The 21,913-nt window shown below is 49.3% G+C and overlaps 1 protein-coding gene across 1 annotated transcript in view; it reads left to right on the top strand.

Annotated features, from left to right (window-relative positions):
- TMEM132B (transmembrane protein 132B) overlaps nucleotides 1-21,913 on the top strand; it is a 317,079-nt gene that overhangs the window by 216,731 nt on the left and 78,435 nt on the right. The window contains exon 4 of the mRNA XM_081285511.1: nucleotides 11,759-11,945. Within this exon, the coding sequence (XP_081141637.1) occupies nucleotides 11,759-11,945 (187 nt within the window). The remainder of the gene's footprint in view (nucleotides 1-11,758; nucleotides 11,946-21,913) is intronic.

The following is a 21,913-nucleotide window of genomic DNA, read 5'->3' on the forward strand; positions in this document are numbered from 1 at the left end:
TTCTCTAGTAATGCCTTCTTTTCTGACAAATATTTTCAAGTTTATAAATTTAATCTCCTAGTGTTGCCTTTTTTAAATGCCTTTTTTTTTGTGGGGGGTGGGTATTTGGCCGAGGGGTCAAAGTCCACATCTTACTTTATAGCAGTCCATTATGGTTTACTTGCAACTGAATTCCAGTAGTATGCAAAGCTTTTGTCCTATGTAGCACTGTTTTCCCCTCTTTTTTTGTGCTGTTGTTGTCTGACAAATTATCTTACTATGTTATATGATCATCATCATGGATTTATCATTAGAGCTTTATGCAGTTGTCTTTTATTTTTTAATAAATTAAATTATTCTAATTTGTTATACATGATGGTAGAATGCAATTCACTTCATACTACACATATAAAGCACAATTTTTCAAGTGATTAATTGTACACAGATATTTTCACACCATTCGTGTCTCCATACATGTACTTAGGTTAATGGTATCTAACTCACTACACCATCATTCCTACCCCTTTGCTTTCACCCTTCCGCTCCCTCCCCTTTGCCCTATGTACAGTTCCTCCATTCCTCCCAAGCTCCCATCACCCAACATTATGAGTCAGCATCCTCATATCAAAGAAAACATTTGGCCTTTGTTTTTTTGGGATTGGCTTCCTTCATGTAGAATTATATTCTCCAACTCCATACATTTACCTGCAAATGCCATGGATTTTATTCTCTTTTAATGCTGAGTAATGTTCCATATACCAAAGTTTCCCTATCCATTTATCTACTGAAGGGTATTTGGGTTGGTTCCAAATTTAGCTATTGTGAATTGTGCTGCTATAAACATTGATGTGGCTGTGTCCCTGTAGTATGTTGTTTTTAAGTCCTTTGGGTATAGACCAAGGAGTGGGATAGCTGGGTCAAATGGTGGTTCCTTTCCAAGTTTTCCAAGGAATCTCCATACTGCTTTCCAGAGTGGTTGTATGAATGTATGAATGAATGTATGAATGTTCCTTTTTAACCATGTTATTGCCAACACTTATTGTTATTTGCATTCTTGATGGCTGCCATTCTGACTGGAGTGAGATGAAATCTTAGAGTAAATCCAGCTACTTTGCTGAATTCATTTATTAGTTCTAGGAGATTTCTGGTGGAATGTTTTGGGTCTTCTAGGTTTTGATTTGCATTTCTCTAATAACTAGAGATGTTGAACATGTTTTCATGTTTGTTGATTGATTGTATATCCTCTTCTGAGAAGTGTCTGTTCAGTTCCTTAGCCCATTTATTGATAGGGTTATTTGATTTTTGGTGTTAAGGTTTTGAGTTCTTTATATATACTAGAGATTAATGCTCTATCTGAGGTGCTTGTGGTAAAGATTTGCTCCCATTCTGTAGGCTCTCTATTCACCTCACTGATCATTTCTTTTGCTGAGAAGAAGCTTTTTAGTTTGAATCCATCCCATCTATTGATTCTTGGTTTTTATTCTTGCACTATAGGAGTCTTATTAAGATGTGGGGGGGAGCTAATCTGATATGATAAAGATTGGGCCTACTTTTACTTCCATTAGGCACAAGGTTTAATTCATAGGTCACTGATTTACTTTGAGTTGAGTTTTGTATATGGTGAGAGATAGAGGTTTAATTTCATTTTGTTATATGTGGATTTCCAGTTTTTCCAGCACCATTTGTTGAAGAGGCTATCTTTTCTCCAATGTACGTTTTTGGTATCTTTGTTTAATATAAGATAACTGTAGTTATGTGGGTTAGACTCTATGTCCTGTATTCTGTACCATTGGTCTACAGGTCTATTTTGATGCCAATACCATGCTGTTTTTGTTACTATTGCTCTTAGTATAGTTTAAGGTCTGGAATAGTAATGCCACCAGCTTCACTCTTTTTGCTAAGGATTGCTTTGGTTATTCTGGGTCTCTTATTTTTCCAGATGAACTTCATGATTGCTTTTTCTATTTCTATAAGGAATGTCATTGGGATTTTGATTGGGATTGCACTGAATTTGTATATTGCTTTTGATAGTACAGTCATTTTAACAATATTAATTCTGCCTGTCCAAGAAAAAGGTATATCTTCCCACCTTCTAAGGTCTTCTTTAATTTCTTTCTTCAGCATGTTGTAGTCTTCATTATAGAGGTCTTTCACCTCTTTTGTTAAATTTATTCCCAAGTATTTTTTTTTGAGGCTGTTGTAAATGGGGTGATTTTCCTAGTTTCTCTTTCAGTGGATTTGTCACTGATATACAGAAATGCCTTTGATTTATGGGTGTTGATTTTATATCCAGCTACTTTGCTGAATTCATTTATTAGTTCTAGGAGATTTCTGGTGGAATGTTTTGGGTCCTCTAGGTATAGAATCATATTGTTTGCAAGTAGTGACAATTTGAGTTGTTGTTTTCCTATCTGTATCTCTTTAATTTCTTTTGTCTGTCTGATTGCACTGGCTAGAATTTCAAGAATTACGTTAATAGAAGTGATGTAAAAATTTTTGATAAAATTCTGACAAATCAAATACAAAAACATATCAAAAAGATAGAACACCATGATCAAGTGGGGTCCATCCCAGGGATGCAAGGTTGGTCAACATATGGAAATAAATGAATGTAACTCATCATATCAGTAGACTCAAAGATAAAAATCACATGATCATCTCAATAGATGCTGAGGAAGCATTTGATAAAATACAGCATCCCTTCGTGTTCAAATCTCTAGAAAAACCAGGGATAACAGGACCATACCTCAACATTGTGTAAAGGCCATCTATGCTAAGCCCCAGGCCAACATCATTCTAAATGGAGAAAAATTGAAAGCATTCCCTCTGAAAACTAAAAAAAGACAGGGATGCATTTGTCTTTTAAATGAGCTAGTAGAAAAAAATTATTCTGAAAATTCATACTCTCTTTTATATTAAACTGTAAGGTCAACTGTATTGGTACACCTTATTTCTTTGTATATAATGGATTTACTGTGTAGAGTCCTTTCAATTCAGCTGGAAGAAATAATTTTAGTATTTCTTGTGGGGAATGTCTTGTAGCAATGATTTCTAATTTTAGTTTTTTTAAATCTAGGAATGTCTTAGTTTCATCTTCAGTTTTGATGGATAGTTTTGTTGGACATGGAATTCTTGTCCTTCCCTCCCATCCCCTCATTCCTTCCTTTTTGTCTGTCTTTATCTATTTTTTTTCAGCATTTTGAATATAATATGCCATCCAACCACCTTCTGGCCTCATGGTTTCTGATGAGAAATCAGCCATCAGTCTTACTGATGCTGCCTTTACTTGATTTGTATCTTTTCTTCTGCTTCTTTAAAGATTCCCTTCATATTTTCAGCTTTTGGAATTTTAACTATGATGCATCTTGGCATATATCTCTCCTGAGTTTATTCTATGTACAATTGTTGGATATGAAAGTTAATGTTTTTTTCCTCATAAAATTAGGGAAAGTTGTTTTTCAAATAGCCTTTCCCCCCCCACTGATTTCTCTATTCCCTGTTCCTTTAGGACCCCAGTTATGTGCGTATTCATTCTCTGGTCTCTTGGACTTTGTTCATTTCTTCTCTTTTGTTTTCTTTCTCTTATTTATTTTGAATAATCATTACTGACTTATCTTGGAGTTGGCTAATATTTTTCTTCAGCCTAGGCAAAAGTTTTGCTTAACTCCTATAGTGAATTTGATATTTTAGTTGTTCTTATTTTCAGCTTTGGATTTTACATCTGATTCTTTCTGTATAATCTCTATCCCACTGGTCTTTCCCATTCAGTGAGACATTGCTCTCAATTTTTTCCTTAGTTCTTTAGACAGTTTCCTTTGGTTCTTTTTATATGTTCAAATATCTTTAAAGAATCATTCACTAAGAATGACACCTGCCATTTCTAAGGGACAATTCCTATTAAATACTCTTTCCCCATCTCTATGTGGTTCATAATTCTTATTTATTTTTACATGTCCTATGTTTTTGCTGGAAATTGGAATTTTAATAAAATAATGTGCAACTCAGGGAAATCAGATTACTTTCCTCTTATAGAGTTTTTTTTTTGGTAGTTAGTACCATTTATTTAAAAAATATATTTAAAAATTTTTCATGAATTTCTTGAGCTGAAGCTGCAGTGTGTGTATTCTTTGACACACGTGGCCCCTGAAATCTCTGTTTGGATAGCTCATGATTGGCCAATGTGGCCAGCTAATCTCCTGGTCAGCTAATGATTGTCTAGAACTTTCTCTAAGTGCTTTGAGTCAGAAGTCTTCAGGCTTTTGCTGAGAGCTCTGTGTGTTTGGTTTTTGGAAGGAGCACAATGGATATTGGAGACAGTTCGCTCTTCCTCCTCCACTGGATTGATGCTTCCCCTTCCCTGTCCAGTGCCAAAAGACATCCCGTGTGCCTGGGGATCCTCTGAATTCCCACTGAGTTCCTGGTGGGGCCTTTTTTTGGGAGCCCTGAGAGCAGGGTTGGGCAGTGGGCAGCTCGTTGTGTTGTTCCTTTCCCCCTCCTGTGTCACGTGAGGTGGTTGCTTTACTCTCTCTGTGCCACAGTTCTCCTCAGGCGGCTCCTCCTTGGCTTTCACTCAAGCTGATCTCCACCTCTCCCTCCACCTGGACCTGCAGAGGACACTGATGCTCTTCCTGAGGACTGTGAGCTTCCACTGAAATCTTCCCCAGTGAGCACATCTTTACCTGTGGTTATGTTTTAGTCAGCCTTTTCACTGCTGTGGCTAAAAGATCTGACCACAACAATTTTAGGGAAGGATAAGTTTATTTGGGGGCTCACGGTTTCGGAGGTCTCAACTCACAGACACTAGGCTCCATTCTCTGGGCTCGAGGTGAGGCAGAACATCATGGCAGAAGACTGTAGTGGAGGGAAGCACCTCACATGATGATTAGAGACCAAGAGAGAGAGAGACTCCACCCTCTCCAGATATAAAATATATACCCCATAGCCCTGTCCCCAAGGAACCACTTCCTCCAGCCACACCCCACCCACCTCCCGTTACCACCCAGTTAATCCCATCAGGGATTAATTCACTGATTAGGCTAGGGCTAGAACCCAACCATTTCTCCTAAAACCTGTTTGCATTGTCTCACATGTGAGCTTTTGGGGGACACCTCACATCTAAACCATAACAGGTCATTAGACTATGGATTTAGGTACAAGATCATGGGTATGCAGTAAAGAGATATGCTAATGATTGGGTTGGCATTTGATGAGAGAGGGCATTTCTAATTAAATCTAGCTTTTAGAAAACAGGAATTAACTTGAAAGAGGTATTTCATGGAACCCAAGGAGCTACCATGGGAATCCGCCAGAAGCTCTGAGATGGTCTGTTCCTTTCTGTCCCTCTTTTCACTCTGACCTAGGTTTTCAGGTCTCACCTACCTGGCAGAATAGGTCACCTCATGGCTGCCTAGAGTTTATATTTTTCTTTGAAAAAGCAGCCCAAACCAAGTTTGGAATATGCTAGTTGGACTTTCTCATTCCCAAGAGCTGTCCCTTATCCAGGTGAGGTCGTGGTTGACTGCTGAGTCCAGAGCCAGGGCAGAGAAGGGGGTCTCAGGATAAGACTGGGCTACGTCCTGCCCAGTGGATGCACAGGAAGGGCCTGGGAGATGAATTCTCAATGAACAATCACCTGTGTGCTGGGAACACAGCTCACGAGGTTTCTGCTAGAGGTCAAAACCAGACTGTGTTTTCTCTAAGGCCACAATGTCTCTAGGGACTTAGGGATTTGACACATGAGCAAAATTATTCAGGCTGTTGGAGAGCTTCAGTGCCGTGGCAGTGGCCAGTACTCTGCTACCTTGCTGGCCGTCACCTCTGGGGAGTGGGACAGCGTTATCTGACCTTCGCTCCCTCCCCAAGAAGTCCTGTTATTATTAGTCCTTGGTTGTGGATTCTCCACTTTAAAAAATACTGACAGCTAATTCAAATTGTGTAAAAACGAGGTCATGGAGACAGTTAAGTGAAGCGTGGCTTTGGCCACGGGCAGTTCAGCAAGGCCAAGTGGCAGCTTCGGGGTTTCTGCTTATCCTTCCCCTCTGCCAGCCATGCAGCAAGGGGAGCCTGTTCCGTGGACTATTCCCAGTGCACAGCTGTGGAGTTTTTAAAGGAGATGGACATAGCAATTTGGTGATGTGCTGATGACAACTCGGGGCTCCCGAGTGTTCTCCGCCACCACTGCCCGGCTCCTCAACCTGTAGCAGCCCTCCAGAGCGTGCCGAGAGGGAGCAGGGTGCCTTGACCATGCCAGTGCGGAGGGAGGGCTGCCTCTAAGGAGTGGCAGGAGGACTCCATGCTGGACTCTGGGAAACCTTCATCAGATCAGCATGAAAACCCAGCGGCTGAGCGCCGGGCGAGGGCCTCTGCTCTGCTGAGGGGCGGGCAGTAGGGCTTGGTCCTTTCCTCCCTGGGAGACTGGAGTTGGTGGGCTCTGAGAGCAGGAGGGATGTCAGGAGGGGACAGAAGGGGGCCACAAGGGACGTGAACAGCAGGCTGTATGGCTGCCCTTCCTTAAGCGGCCCAGTCCATGGCAGTCTGTGGCTTCCTGACACCTGTGGAACAGCCCCTCTGCTGTCACTTGGTGCGTGTTCCCCTGAGGCCTCCCAGGGTGCAGCTGCACAGTCTGACTCGCTGATTTGGGCCAGGCAATGTCCTAGGTCCTGGGGAGACATTAGTGGGCCAAACAGGAGAAAAATCATGTGTGTATGTGTGTGTGTGTGTGTGTGTGAGAGAGAGAGAGAGAGAGAGAGAGAGAGAGAGAGAGAGCCGATATCATCAGCTAGTGGCAGTACGTTCGAGGGTAAGGGCCGTGGCAGAGCCGGCCAGGATGGGGTGGGGAGGCAGGGACAGGCCTGGGCAGTCGGCAAGTGGCAGAGGAGGTGGCGTTCTGAGGATGCTCTTTTTTTTTTACTTAGCACCTTGTGTTCGTGCTGATGGCTTGGGACACATTTTTTTTCCTGCTTTTTTTTTTTTTTTTTTTTGGCTTAAAATAGATTTACTCATTTATTCAACAAACATTTGCTGAGGATCTGTTTGGCTTCCATCCATCTTTTGGGTCTCATCTCAAATGTCAGCTCCTTCCCCGGGCATCCCCTGAGCACCCTTTCCTGTTGTAGTTCATATGCTATTTTAAAATGAAAAATGGTATTTATAAATGGTAATGTTTTAAAATTGAAAATTTTAACCTTAAAAAGTTTTAATTCTTCTATTTTATGATAGCCTTTATCAAGGTGCAGACTTGCCTTAGTTTTTAATTTACCTGACTAGTGCGGGGGCTCACCTCTTGGCCACCAGTGAGCTCTGGGTGCCCGGCACAGGGGAGCTCCACACGCCACCCTGAAAGGCGAAGGGTGGGGTGCTGAGGGGACTGTGGTGCCAAGCCTGGGCTTTGGTGGCTTCCACTCAGCCGTGGGAGAGGAGCCTCTGTGGGAGAGCCTCGGAGCACTTACCAGCCAGGCAGAAGGACCCGCCCCAGGACTCCCCGGCTGTAGCTTCTTGTGTGCAGTGAGTTAAACACCATCTGAAATCCCACAGCTTTGCAAGCACCACGCCGGTCCCACCTGGCACAGTGACGGCACCATGACTGCGTCCTCAGGTGCTCGCTGTCCCGGGAGGAGTGGAGGCTCAGTCTCCAGTAGCCCACAGGTCCTGTCCCTGACATTTGTTCTGTGATTATTGTTCACTGTTTATCTCGTGTTTTCTTCATTTTTAATATTAATGCCCAGAAAGAGGCTCGCTCCTAAGAGAGAACAGCTGAGGCCAGAGGCAGCCTCTGTGGTCCCACTTCTAGAAAGACTCCCGGGGGTGGGAAGGACATCACCACCTCCTCCTGGTGGCTCAGAACCATCTAGAAGTCTGTGGGGGAAAAACAGTCCATGTAAAGACACACTTGCTGGAGGAGTCAAGGCCCCCTGACCCTGTGCCCTCTGCCCTCCTAGGAAGCAATCTGCTGCCCTGGTAAATGCAGCTGCCAGTGGCTGAATGTGGCCTGGGGACAAGCCACCAGCTCGGGCCCCACGCCTCTCCCTTGACAGGTGGGAGCTGCAGCCACTCTGGCCTAGGGAGGAGGCACCATCCTCGCTGCAGGAGGAATTCCCAGGAGGCTGGGCTCCCAGAGTGCAGGTCCCTTGGGGAGCAGGCTGTGGGCCAGGGCCAGGGGCACCGCATGCCTACCCAGCACACCCACACTCCCACACGCATGCTCACTCTCACTACCCCCCCACTCATGTACACACTCACATACTCTCTTGTGGTCATTCACTGCACACATACACATTCACCAACATACCCCCCACACCCACACTCACTCCCACAGACACACCCACACTCACACACACTCACACACCATACCCACACTATACACTCACTCACACGCACTCTCAAACACACACTCTCACACTCACTCACACATACTCATTCACACTGCACACGCACCTCTCCACTCCAGGAGAACATGCCTGGTGACGATCCCTGGCTGAAACTCGGATCTTCATCCCTCAGAGACTGTTGTGCTCGTAACTTTGAGCACAAACTTTTGAACCCCAAGACCCTTCTCTGAGTTTGAAAGGCCCCTCAAGAGCAGGTCAGGAGTGGGCTGTTGGACAGTAGGAGCCCTTCTCCCTAGAGAAGGACTTACCAGTGAGTGTGCCAGCCCCCACAGAGCATGTGGCCTCCTTCCTCTGCATTGACGAAAGTACTCTAAAAAATCCTTAATGCTGTGTGAGCACCTTTACACTGATGTGACCAAAATTCCTGATACGAATAATCCAAGGAGGAAAAGTTTGCTTTGGCTCATGGTTTCAGAAGTCTGGGGTTGGCTGACTCCATGACTTTGAGTTGGAGGTGAGGCAGAAAATCATGGTGGAAGGGTATGGCAGAGGAGGGAAGGAGCCAAGGACAAGACGTCGTCCCCAAGGCACCCCCTGTAGTGACCTGCTTTCCCGACCCATGCCCTACTGCCTTCAGTTTCCACCATCTCCCAGGAGTGCATTCAGATTATGAGTCCATCCAGTGGATTCACTCATGGATGAGGTTAGAGCCCCATGATCCAGTCAGTCCCCCAAGGCCACCTCGGGACATGCTGCACTGGGGACCAAGTCTTCAACACGTGAGCTTTTGGGGAACATTCCAGGTACAACCACGAGACAGATGGAAACAACTGACTGAATCGCTCTTCTACACACCTCTGGGCTCTGGCAGCTCCTGGGGCAGGTCCATCTCTCAGGCTGGAAAGTCAGGGAGGAGCAGGAACTGCCTGAGGTGTGGCAGGGCCACCCTCTCAGGCAGACCCCACCCCTGCCCCAGGAGGCCATTCTCTGTATTCACCCAGGACCAGAGAGAAGACTTAGCAGCACCAAATAACGGACCAGATGGAGTTGCCTCCCACTTCCTCCCCCTGGATTCCACTTCCCCCTTGGCTTCTCTGAGGTCCTCGGAAGGTGAGAGCCCAGGAGGTGATGGGAGAAGCCTCCTAGTTCTGGTAAAGACCAGAGAAAGTGGAGACTTGATCCGATTGGATGGGGCATCCCAGTAGGAGGAGATGGGACAGGAGGATGGGGGCAGTCCTGTGACCAGAGAGCCTGCAGGCCAGGATGAGGTGGGCAGGGAGGGGGCGGAGCCGTGAGCTGAGCTGCTGGACTCCTGATTCCTGTGGCCCTTGGCCACCCAGGCTTGGCCCTCTGTCTCTCCTTTCTTAGCCTTTTCACTGTAGATGTCCAGTCAGTGGGGTCCCCTGATGGGGAGACCCATGTGTGTCACTGTTGGTCATCTCATCAGGCCGGGAAAACTTACTTAGCACACATTTTCTCCATTGTGCAAAATAACTTGCACCATATCTGAGGATTCTAGCTGTCATGTGCCCACAGCCAGCCCAGGCTCAGCTGGACCGCCCAGCTGTGTTGTGCATAGGAGGCTCTGAACTACTCCACAGCTGAGTGACTGTTATGGTTTGGATATGAGGGGTCCCCAATAAGCTCATGTGATAGAAAATTCAGGAATGCTGAGAAGTTAATTAGATTATGGGAACTAATCAGTGGGTTAATCCATTTGATGGATTAATTCTTTTTTTATTTTTAAAAGTTTCTACTAGTGCATTACAGTTATATATAATAGTGGGATTCGTTTTGACATAATCATACATGCAGGGGATATATTTTGCTCCATTTGTGTCCCCAGTACTTCCTCCTTCCCTCCTTCTCCCTCCCCCTGTTTCCCTTCCTTTACTCTACAGGTCTTCCTTCTATTTATTTATTTATTGTTTTTTAAATTGGTGCTTTACAGATATAAAACATCAAGGATTAATACTTTGAAAGAACTAGTGAACTGGTGGTAACTGTGGGCAGATGGGGTGGCTAGAGGAAGTCGGTCACTGGTGGATGTGACCTTGGACTCTATCTTGTCCCTGGCTCCTGTCTCCCAGTCTCTCTACCTCCCCTTATCCCCCCCCCTCTCTCCCTCTCCCCCCTCTCCTTTCTGATTACATGAGCTGAGATCTTCCACCCTGATGTTCTCCTCACCTTGGGCCCAGAGCAGTGGAGTCAGGCAACCAGGAACTGAAACCTCAGGGGACAAGGTTGCACATGTGCCATTTTATATGAAGTCTAATGTGGTTCAACTCTGGGTAGCATTTCTTATCCGTCAGGTCAGAGCAATTTAGTTTTGCTAATGCTATTGCTGTCTGAATGTGGCACAGAGGAAAGGCATGCTCCTGTGGGTGCCCCATCCGATGCTGAGGGCCATCCGTGGTGGGAGTTTCCCTGGACGAGTGACAGGAGACAGGTGTGGGGTGCCGTGCCTCCCTCACAGGTTGAGGGTTGGCCCAGAGAGAGATGCCCCTGCCCGTTTCTGTGCAGACAGTCCCCTGAAGAGAAGGGACCAGCTGTGTGACTCGGGTATTAGGGGCCTTGGGAATCAGCCTCTGTGCCGACCCCTTCCTGGGATCTGGGTAAAGGTGATATGGGAAACAGGCTTGGGGACAGGAGTCACTCACAGGCCTGAGCGGGTGGCTTTCTGTTTCAACTGTCTTCGGTGGCTTCCTCGTCAATGCAAGAGTCAGCTACGAGCCACAGGGGCCCAGGAGCCATCCATTTATGACTGTATCAAGAACAAGGGGTCCTTTTCTCTTCTCCACGCCCCGCCCCCCGCTCCTCACTCACCTGCAGGGGGCCGGGAGGAAGGCGGTGGGATCTCCTCACATGACATCTCATCACTCGGGCTGAGATGAAAGCCCACCACAGCACCTACCCCTCTCACAGCCGCTGCAGGTGGCCACGTGACCCAGGAGGGTCTTTCCCACAGTGGCCCCTGATGCTCCCATGAGCCCCAAAGTCACCACCGTTCTCCCGACTCCTAGAGCCTGGACAGTTTGAGCCACTGTCCCTAAGCACAGCCAAGAGGAAGGAGGGGGCAGAAGGGGGAGGTGCCTGGTGACTGCAGTGATGGAGAAGCTGGACCACAGGGTTCTGGATGTGGCCCGTGTGGCCCTGGCTGAGGAGTGGGCACCTCCTCCTTGGCTGGGCAGGGGAGGGAGCTGGCACCGTGTGCAGAGGCGGAATCCGGAGGAGGGAGGAGCAGCCTGCTGTCCACAGAGGAGCCTGGACTCCCATCCCGGGGTATGGCCACAGATGGGCAGCCATGGGCCATGCTCTGTCAACACTGTCATGTGTGGAAGGTGGCAATCATTCCCTTGGTTGACAAAGAGGAATGGGCCATTTATTGTGTCCTTGACATTGTGCTGAGTTATGTGCTTCAAGCTGAACTTTAATATGTGTTTGTTTTCCAGAGCGAATGGCTCCATCTACGAGATCCTGCAAGTGGACTTTGGCATCGACAACAGCAGTGGCTTGGCAGGGGCCCAGCAGATCACCTGGCAGGTGGAGTACCCAGCTGAGGACTCCATGAGCGAGCTGGTGGTCTCCGAGATCTTCGTCAGCCAGACAACCTTTGTGGGTATCGTCCCTCTTGCAATGGTGAGCAGCTGGGGCTTCAGGAGAGGTGTTGCCGAGAAGTTCCCTTTGAGTACTTTGATCACTCCAATGTCACGGAGCAGAGTGTCATCTTCTCTCCCATGCACTTGGTGCATGTTGTTTAAATAAGGAAAATATTCTTAAACTGCATTTCATTTACCTGCTTTCCATAATGGCCCCTGGAAGCTGTTTGGGGTCTACTGTGTAAACCCTTTTTCATTTGTGGAGACTGTGGAATTATTTCCTGGGGAGCCCTTGTCCTTTATTGTCTCCATCTGTGTGCATGTCAGGACCCAGTGCTGCGCCGAGGGGAGAGGGTTTTATTGAAATGTATGGGGTGTGTGCTGGGGACAGAGCTCTGTGTGCCCAGGAACCAGCCCCTTGTCAATTGGCTTTGCCCTGAGAGTCCCCAGGTGGCCCCGGATTGGCAAACTTTAATGTGCAGGTGGACCAAAAGAGCCTTGTTGGGAACTGCCCAGCTGAACTTGGACAGGATCCCAGAGCTGTTAAACTGCCTGTGGTTTTGCTTCACGGGCCTGTAGGTGGCTGGGTTTACTGTGTTTGGCTGAAACTCTGCTCACACCTAAGGCCCAGGGGCCACACCTGAGGATGGGGTCATGGATGATCTTCCAGTTCTGAAGAGGAGGGTGCTGTGGGCCCGCGGGAGGGCCACGTGCTCCATGCTCTTCTGTCCTGGAAATGTTCATTCTGCCCTGAGTTGACCTTCCTGCTGGGGACCTCACACACAGGTGGTCTGGGGCAACCTGTGGCTGCTTTGATCATCAGTCACTCAGGTTTGAAACCAGAGTTGAGACAACTGCAGCTGAAAACCCTATTAATTAATTAATCCACAATTAAGGCCCCCGTCTTGAGATGCTGGCGGCTGCCCTTGGCCTGGACCACCTGCTCCCTGCATCTCCCTGGGTTGGTCCTTTCCTGTACCTTGGCTGTTAGAGAGGCACCTTCCCCGACCACCTGGGCTTTCGTGGCCCTCCGCCCCCTCCCTGCCCTTCTGTTTCCGACCACGTCTTCCCATTTTATGGTCCTCACAGACGTTGCTGCTGGCTGATGTTGGAGTTCATCTTGGGACCTTCCCCCCTGGAAGGTGGGATCCTGGTCAGTTTCATCCACCCCTGTCTCCATGACACCTGTAACAATGTGTGGCAGGTTGATGTTTGTTGGATGAATGAATGAACCCTGTGCTTGAATCCAAGAGACTTTGCTAAAAGCACTCCAGCCCTCTTTGGTCAGTGGTGACATTGTCTCTCATTGGGCCACATGACTCAGGGGCTACGCTGATTGAGATGTCACTTACAGGGTCAGTCTCAGGGTGGGGACACAGCAGAATTGGGGGGAGGAGCTGGCAACAAGTTCATGGTTGTGAATGAAGGGCTGGGTGACAGTGTGTGGCCTGGGGTCAAGATGCAGGTCGGCTGGACAGTATTTTGCCAGGACTGCCACTCTTCCCAGGGAGCCATCTCTTTCTTGGTGACTGGAACAGAGGCCAGTGAATAGAGCTGGGTGCTGCTTCGTTGGGTGGCTGCCTGCAGCTTGTTCGAGGGGCACTCTCTGTCACCGACCGCTTGTCCTGTTTCCTCCCCGCCGGTGCAGGCTGAATGTCTTGTGTCCCTTGAGGCCACGCTGCTGCAGTGTGCTCTGCATCTCTGTGGCCATGAGCGCCCCCACCTGGCTGACCTTCACTCAGGGGCACTTATGGTGTAGCCATCTGCACCTGGGAGTACTGGGGAGGGAGGGCAGTGGTGTTGGGTGTGACCATGCAGCTCTCAGTCACTGTTTAGTGAGGCTTCCAAGCAAGTGCTCAGGACCCAAGTCGTTCGGTGGAGTTTCCTGAGGACTGAATGAGATGCCACAGGCAGTCTTTGGACACTGGCCTGGCACATTGCATGCACTTCATAATATTTAGTTTTTATATTTTCATCCTATTATTGTCAACGCATTATCTAGCCACATGTTTGGGTCACTGTCAAACTTCGGGAGAAGCCTAAACAGAAGTTCTACCTCAGGCTAGGTAATGGGCTGTCCCGAAGGAAAGAAGGAGTCCCATTGTCACATGGGGCATCGCCTGCTGTCAGGGAGAGTCCTGGGAGAAAGGGGAGGGGCCTGCTGTGCATTCTTGAAGGCAGATGGGTGTAACTGGGCGGAAAGGAATGGAGCCCCGGCCAGATGAGCAGAGAGTGTGGTGAGCGGAGCATGAGGGCCTGGGAGCTCAGGGACGCAGGTGGCCCGGTGTGGCTGCTGAGTGGATGTGGGGAAGGTGGGGCAGGGAGTGGGGAGGAGGCTGCAGCCCAGGGGTCTACTTCCTAGGATGTCAGATCTCTGTCCAGGGACATTCCTTAATCATTAGTTTGGACCACTGATTGTGGATGCAGTGATGTATTTGGTCCATGGGTGCTCAGCAGAGTCCCGTATGCTTGGTTTGAATGTGTTACTCCAGAATTCAAGTTGAAACGTGGCGATCCCACTGTGGTAGTGTTAAGGGGTGATTTAGGGCAGTGATTAAGTTGTGAGGTCCATGCCCCATGAAAGGGTTGTTCCTTCTGAAAAGGCCAGGGGGAACTTGGCACGAGCCCTTTCGCCTTTGCATCCCTTCTGCCTTGGGAGGACAGTGTTCCTTCCTTCAGAGGATCCAGCAGCACAGTGCCATCTTGGCAGCAAAGAGACCAGATCTTCTCCAGATACCAAACCTGGCAGCACCTGGATCCTGGGCCTCCCACCTCCAGAGCTAGGAGGAAACAAATTGCTTGTAAATGACCTGGTCTCAGGAATTCTGACGTATAGCACAAATGGACCAAGATACCTGTCGAGCACTAAGCCTTGAGTTAGGTCATGATCAGGCAGAATTAGTAATGACTAATCATCAACAGCAGCTGTCAACAAGGCAGCCATGTTTCTTGCCTTCTTGAAGTGCCATAGATACCCTCACCAGATTCAGCTGTGTGAGGAGATGTAGCTGTGGCCCCCATGAGAGGCACTCTGGGTATGACAGACAGGCATGGAGAAAGAGCCTGACTTATTGATGTCATCACAGGAGGCTAAGCTGAGCCATCAAGAGCCTCCCCACTCCAATCATCTAGCCTTGTGAAGCAACAAATGTTCCACCTCAAACCCATTAATACTGGCCCTCCACCTTTCCATCCATCCATCCACCCATCCACCCATCCACCCACCCATCCATCCACCCATCCATCCACCCACCCATCCATCCACCCATCCATCCATTCACTCATCCATCTACCTATCCATCTATTCACTCATTCATCCATCCATTCATCCACCATTCATCCACCCATCCATCTACCTATCTATTCATCCACCATCCATCCATCCACTCATGCATCCATCTGTCCATCTACCCATCTCTCATCCACCCTTCTATCCATCCAATTGCTCATATGAAACTATCATTAATTTAGCATAAACTATGTGCCAGATTTTCACTTTTTGGTAAATGGAAAGAGAAAATGGAATGGATAGAAATTTTGGAGTTGAAATCCCTGGGCCACGGAAGCCATTTGTATCTGATAGTTCCATTTGTAGAAGAGCAGTGTAGGGTCAAAACCCCAAGGCCCTCTTTACAAAGTGGTCTGAAGAGAGCATGCAGCCTGGGGACTGCCCTTCCTTGGGTGTCATCTCTGCCGTCTCCACAGTGGGGGAAGGCTAACTAGGGGCTCTGTTTCTTCCCTTCCCTTTCTTCCCCTCTGAAAGCACACGTTTTCTTTTCCCCTCCACAGTGTTCCTTTTCTTGGGTCTTCTGTCCAGTTACTGAGCTTTGAGCATGGAGATTTGTTCCTCTGGGTGGTGTGGAGTTTAGGATGGCAGCCCACCATTCAACCTCAGTTCTTAAAACTAAAAAGCCCCGCTCTGCACATGCAGATAAAAAACACATTATCTTTCAAAAAGGTTGGAATCAAAAAATGAACACACTTGGTGAGTTTCTAGGCAACTGGGAACATGGGCTCAGTCGAGGCTGGAGCGAGAGATAATCAGATGCCTTTTTCCTCGCGCTGGCCTGGGACCCCACAGCACGGCCTGGGCACAAATGCTTCTTTATTCCACGCAGTGCTTGTGTGCTGACTCTGCGCCAGGGGCTGTTCCAGGGGATGGTGACCGACAAGGCAGACAGGGACCCCGCTCCTCTGCTCCCTGCCTAGGGGGGCAGACTGACCGACACCATAAATGTGTGTTCAGTCACTCCAGGGGGCATGGGGAGGTGGAGAGACCTGGGGGAGTGGAAGGGGCAGGAAAGCATCTTTTAAACACCTGCATTTGCTCTGAACTAGCCAAGAAGGCAGAGCCAGCTATAGAAGGCTGTGGAGAAAGAGCATTCCATGCAGAGGGAATGGAAAATGTCTTCCTGCAGAACAAGAAGGCCAGGCAGAGGGCAGGGGAGAGGGGCAGGAGCAAGGGGGCACACTGCAGGGAAAGGTGGGTGGGGTCTGTGGTGCTGGCCTTCTGTCAACAACAGAAGTCCCTTGGCCTTCTGTTGTCCCAGCACTGTCCTTAGCCGGAGTTTCCTGTTGCTGCTGTACCCAGTTCCTTCCAATCATGTGCTCCTGCAGGTCTGTCTGGAGTGGCTCCTCTGGAGCTAAGGTCAAAGTGTCACAGGGCCGTGCTCTTTCTGAGGCTCTGGGGACAATCTATCCTTTGTGTCTCCAGTGCACAGAAGTCACCTGTACCCCTGGGCTCACATCCATCTCAGTCATAACATCAACCTTTGTCCTCTGTGTCACCTTCTCTGGGTCCAACCCTCTGTCTCCCTCCGAGGACCCCTGTCCCACCTGACGATGCAGGGTCACCTCCCTGTCCCAGGAGCCTTGGCTTGTTGGCATCTGCCAAGTTCCTTTTCCATGGAAGGCAGAACGTTCCAGGTTCTGAGCCTGGCCCCAGGGGTCTTTGGGGAGCACTGCTGACCATAGGGGCTTAGGTGTATCATCTCATCAAACCCTCACAGAAGCCGGAGGGATGCCGTTACCCCGGGTGTACAGGTGGGGAGGCTGAGGGACAGGGGGACTATCGACCTGCAGGCAGCTGCACCCAGGGAGCACAGGCCTGTCGACACCTGCTGCCTGCTCCAGCATCCGCCGCCAGCCACACCCGAGGCCCTGACCTGTTAGTGTCACGGAGCCCTTTGTCTGAATTCTTACAAATGCATAAACACTTTAAAAAACAAATAAGAAAACAAATGTGTTGGAATATAGTAATTGGAATATTTACAAAAGCAAACTCGTGATACAGGAACACAGTGCCGTTTTACATACCATTGTATGCAATGCAATGGTGCCACAAACCAGGGACTGGGGTCAGATACAATGCCTGTGGTGACATCATGGCGCCAATGGTGTCAGAGCCATTTTGAGGAATCTGTAGAGACTCGGGGGAGTCTGGGGAGCACACTGTGCTGCTAATGCCTCTGTCTGTGGCTTGTGGCTCACATTTGCTCTCAAAAGAAATGTTAAAATCAGGGAGCGGCGGTAAGACGTTTGTGAACGCGCGAGTACGCACTTGCATTCGCTCATATACACACGGATTTCTTACAGGTATTTTTTCTGTGCTTGTGTGTACTTTGGTATTTACTATGTGTGTTTGAGCTTGTGTGTGTGTCTGTTCACATGCATGTGTGTGTGCATGCGTACATGAGCACTTATGGGTGTAAATGTGTGTATGTGTGGGTGTATTTTTCGTCCAATATCGTGGACCCGAAGTTCTAATAATAGACACCGTCTGTGGCCCCTGGGTGAGGGGCCTCCTGGGTCTTGTTTTGTGCTGTGGGAAGCCTCTGAGTGGCTCAGTGTGTGCACATGCGTGTCTGGGGTGGGCAACGTGGTGTGGTGAGCTTTGGGAAACACCAGTGCAGTGGTACTGGGTGCAGACTGTGGTGTGTGCCCCCCACCAGCAGGAACTGCCACCGTCTGCTGTCGGACACTAGTGAGCACAACAGGCCAACAGCACGTTGCTCTGTCCCCCAGGACTCACAGCTGCTAGGGAATGGGACAGGAACAGGAAGTTCAGTGCAGTGTGCTGAGGGGGACTGGGACTTGGTGTGGCCTGCAGTGCCCCCAGCCCCTCTGTCCTTCCCCTCCCCTCCCTCCCTTCCTCTCCCATGATACACTGTGAGCCCCATCTGGCTGGTTGGGCAGTGGGTTTCATGTCATGCACCCAGTGGTCCCGAAGACCACGCTGCAGCAGGAAGGAGATGCCGTCAGCCAGCAGTGACTGTTTAGGGAGCCATGCTAGTATCCTAGGGCTGCAGGTCATAAGTTACCACAACCTGGGGACTTAAATCACAGGAATTTATCCTCTCAGGGTTCTGGAGGCTGGGAGTGAATGAAGGTGTGAGGAGGGACACGTTCCTTCTGAAAGCACTGGTCTCTCCGGCCTCTTCCAGCTTCTGATGGCTCCAGCTGTTCCTTAGCTTGTGGTCACATGGTGCCAATCCCTGCCTGTTGTCACAGGGCTGTGAGTCTGGGTCCCCCTTCCACCTGAACCAAATATGACTTCATCTTAACCTGCAGAAGCCTTGTTTCCAGATTGGGCCACACTCTGATATTCTGGTGGGTGTGAGTTTGGGAGGGACACTGTCCAGCCCAGGACAGGAAGGGGTAGTGCACACGTGCCCTGGGCCTGCCACTCAGCTCCGGTTGGCACAGTCCCTGCTCCCTTGGCATCTGCACTGGGAGCTGGAGTTCTGGACAATAGTGTCTCTCAGAGCCCAGTGAGCGGCTCAGCTGCACAGCAGTCACCCCAGTGGTGCTGTCTGGACCTCATGTACCAGGGGGAAAAAGAGCCTTTTCTATCTGAGAAAGTTATTTTTGTGAAATCCTGACTTTCCGAGCCTTCCGTGTTTCTCTTCCCCAAAACACAAGTTTGCCAGTGTGACTGCCCCTGGGGCCACGCGCACCTGGCAGTCGGGGTCTGAAGAGTCCGCAGGGCTCGGATACCAGAGCGCGGGGCCCTGCACCCCGGGTGCCCTGGTCATGTGCACATGGCTTCGCCTGATGGAGGCAATCCACCCACGGGTGAAAGGAGCCATTTCAAACTGTCAAGGACAGTGTGTGTCCAGTGAGCTCACTTTACCAGCGGCCAGAGATAGCTACTCTTGTTGGTGAAGCTGCGAGCTTGTGCTGCTGGTATTCGCACTTGCAGCAGAGTGGGTGCCACACGGGTGCCACACGGGTGCCACATGGGTGCCATGCGGTGTCCAGCCAAGCGTCTTTCCAGCACGCGCTGACAGTGAGGGTGCCTCCTGAGCCCATCTCTGTGGGGCCCCAGCTGGGTTTGGATATTGAGCCTCTGCTCAGAATACATTAAAAATAACAGTGTAAAAGGCTCCTGGAGGGTAAACCAGGGTCGGCCGAGTGGAAAGAAGGGATAGGCCATCAGGATGTTTGACTCAGCCCAACGGCGTCTTTGCAGGAGAACCTTTGCCGATTGATAATTCCTGAAGGTGAAAGAGAGGAATGGACCCAGAGGAGCGAGTTCAGGAGAGAAGCCAGTGGTGATAGTCAGAGGCACCACCTGGGAGGGCTGGGCGCTCCGGTGGCACGGATGGGAGGACGTGTTCCTCAAGGCTGCGCCAATAGCATTAATATTTATGACCCACCCACAAAACGGCCGTCATATGGCACATCCATCAAGGGCTTCTGCCCTGGGAGCGTTGGTTTTGTGGGCGATGAGCCCTGAATGACAAGATTGGGAGCGATTATGGAGGGACCCGATGTTCTGTTTTAAGCCTCCTTTAAGGTTGTGAATAATCAGGAGAGCGCGTCTGGAGACAATGCTTTTCTTAAAAACCCAAAGACCCATTTGACTGTTGGCAGGTGAACTAGGCTGTTTATCACAGCGAGGAGCCGTGGCTGTGGAAGCCATGGGCCCCATGGCTGCCTCAGCCTCCCGTAAGCCTTCTATTCCTGATTGGAAATGACAGAATCCTTGGCAATAAATGGCCTTGCCCGCCCCTGCACTGGCCCTGGAGGGAGAGCCCTTCCCTGTAGCTAGGACCTGGGGAGATGTACGTGCTCACCCCAGGTCAAGCTGCTAGGTTCCCGTCTGGCCTCAGCCTCTGCTGCAACTGTGCCTAGAGCAGGTCTGCCTTAGTTGTCTCACCTGCAAGAGGGTCACATAGACCCTGCAGCATTACGTGATCAGTGTTGAGAAGACAGAGCAGCACACACAGAGATGCCACATGATGCACGTATGGGAGCTAATGGTATTTGGTGGCATTCAGAATGCTTCATAACAGTTGACACATCCTCAGACCAGCGGGAATAGGGAATAGGTGAGACTGGTAATAATCATGATACCCCGCCCTTTCCCAGGCCCGCCAGCTGCTCACCAGCCCCGAAGCACAGCAACAAGTGCCCCCGTGCCCCACGCTTGCCTGGCTCCTGGCAGAGCCTAGAGAACCAATTTCTAAATGGCTTAGATTTCAATGGTTAAGATGACAGGGTTTTTTTTTGGATCAGCTTTGATGTCTCTTCCCAGGGAGGGAATCATGAGTGACTGTCCCTGATTGCGCCACTAGATGGCGCTGACAGACCACGTTATGGCCACGGGAGCACCTTTCACCCCTCCCCCAGAGGGCTCCAGAACACCTGTGGAACCCTCTCTCCAGCAGACTGCTTGCTGCCCAGGGGCTTTGCCTGGTCTCCCCTGAGAGTGAGCACGGAGGCTCCCTCCTGCCACCCACCTGGGTCCAGCAGGGCACCTGGCACCTGAAGCTTGGAAAGACCGCCTCCCCCCCCCACACCATTGCAAGGCCCAATGGCTAGATGGACGCCTAGTGGACTTTTCCCCTCAGAAGGCTTTATTTTGTTTATTTCTAATGACTCATGCTCATTATAAATTTTTTTTAAAGAGAGAGAGAGAATTAAAAAAATATATATATATATATATATTTTTTAGTTTTCAGCGGACACAACATCTTTGTTGGTATGTGGTGCTGAGGATCGAACCCAGGCCGCAGGCATGCCAGGCGAGCATGCTACTGCTTGAGCCACATCCCCAGTCCCTCATTATAAAAATTTTAAGCAACATATGGATAAATCAAAATCTCAGCACCCTCAATATGACCGCCACTCCAAATAGCTCATCTGAGTCCACGCCATGCAGAGAGAGCTAGCTTGACAGAGAGAGATGGGAGTAGACGTCACATCTTGTAGCCATGAGCTCCTGCTCTTCATTCTGGGATTTAAAGAGATGTCAAGTCCCCCATTCACTCTACTTAAGAGGAGGCAGGGAGTCTAATGTGAGATTCCTGCACTTCAAAACCCACCAACCACCACAAGGTACACTGGTTTTAAAACACCGTGGCGTGACTAGGGTGACCATTTTATGGTACAAACAAGTGAGTGATTGGAGCAGTAACTTTGCTACCATTACAAACATTGCTAGAGCCATGACGGCCGTGTCCATTCTGTATGTGGCACCATTTAGTTATAGTGTGACGTCTGCATTCTCCAATATGGCAGCCATTAGTGACCTGTGGCCATTACAATTAGAATCTTCTAAAGTTAAATAAATGTAAGTTAGCTCCTCAGTGGCAGTAGCCACGATTTGAGTGCTCTGCAGCCCCTTGGGGCGAGTGGCTGCCACATTTCCTGGCAGACGTAGGACATTGCACCTGTGAAGACAGGGTGCTGGTGGTGCGGATGTCGACTGCTCCTCCAGAGCAGAGGAACAAGCAGCACCTCGGGCTCCCCCCGTCTTGCCTGGGTGGGTACTAGTTATGAGTAAAGTTAACAAGATGCATCTCGAGAGACACGCGTGATACCTAACCTCGGCACATGTCTGTGCGTTATCGAGGACATGGCCTCGTGGTCTCTCCTGCAGCTAGGGCCTCCTCTTCAGCACAGTGCATGATTCAGAGTCTTGCTTCCAAACCAGTTCCCATTGATGCAGGAAGGACGTTCTCTTTGTCACTGGGGCCCCTTTGGGTCGAGAGCTTTCTACTT

Source organism: Spermophilus citellus (assembly GCF_964194105.1).
Source record: "Spermophilus citellus genome assembly, chromosome: 3".
NCBI lineage: Eukaryota > Metazoa > Chordata > Mammalia > Rodentia > Sciuridae > Spermophilus > Spermophilus citellus.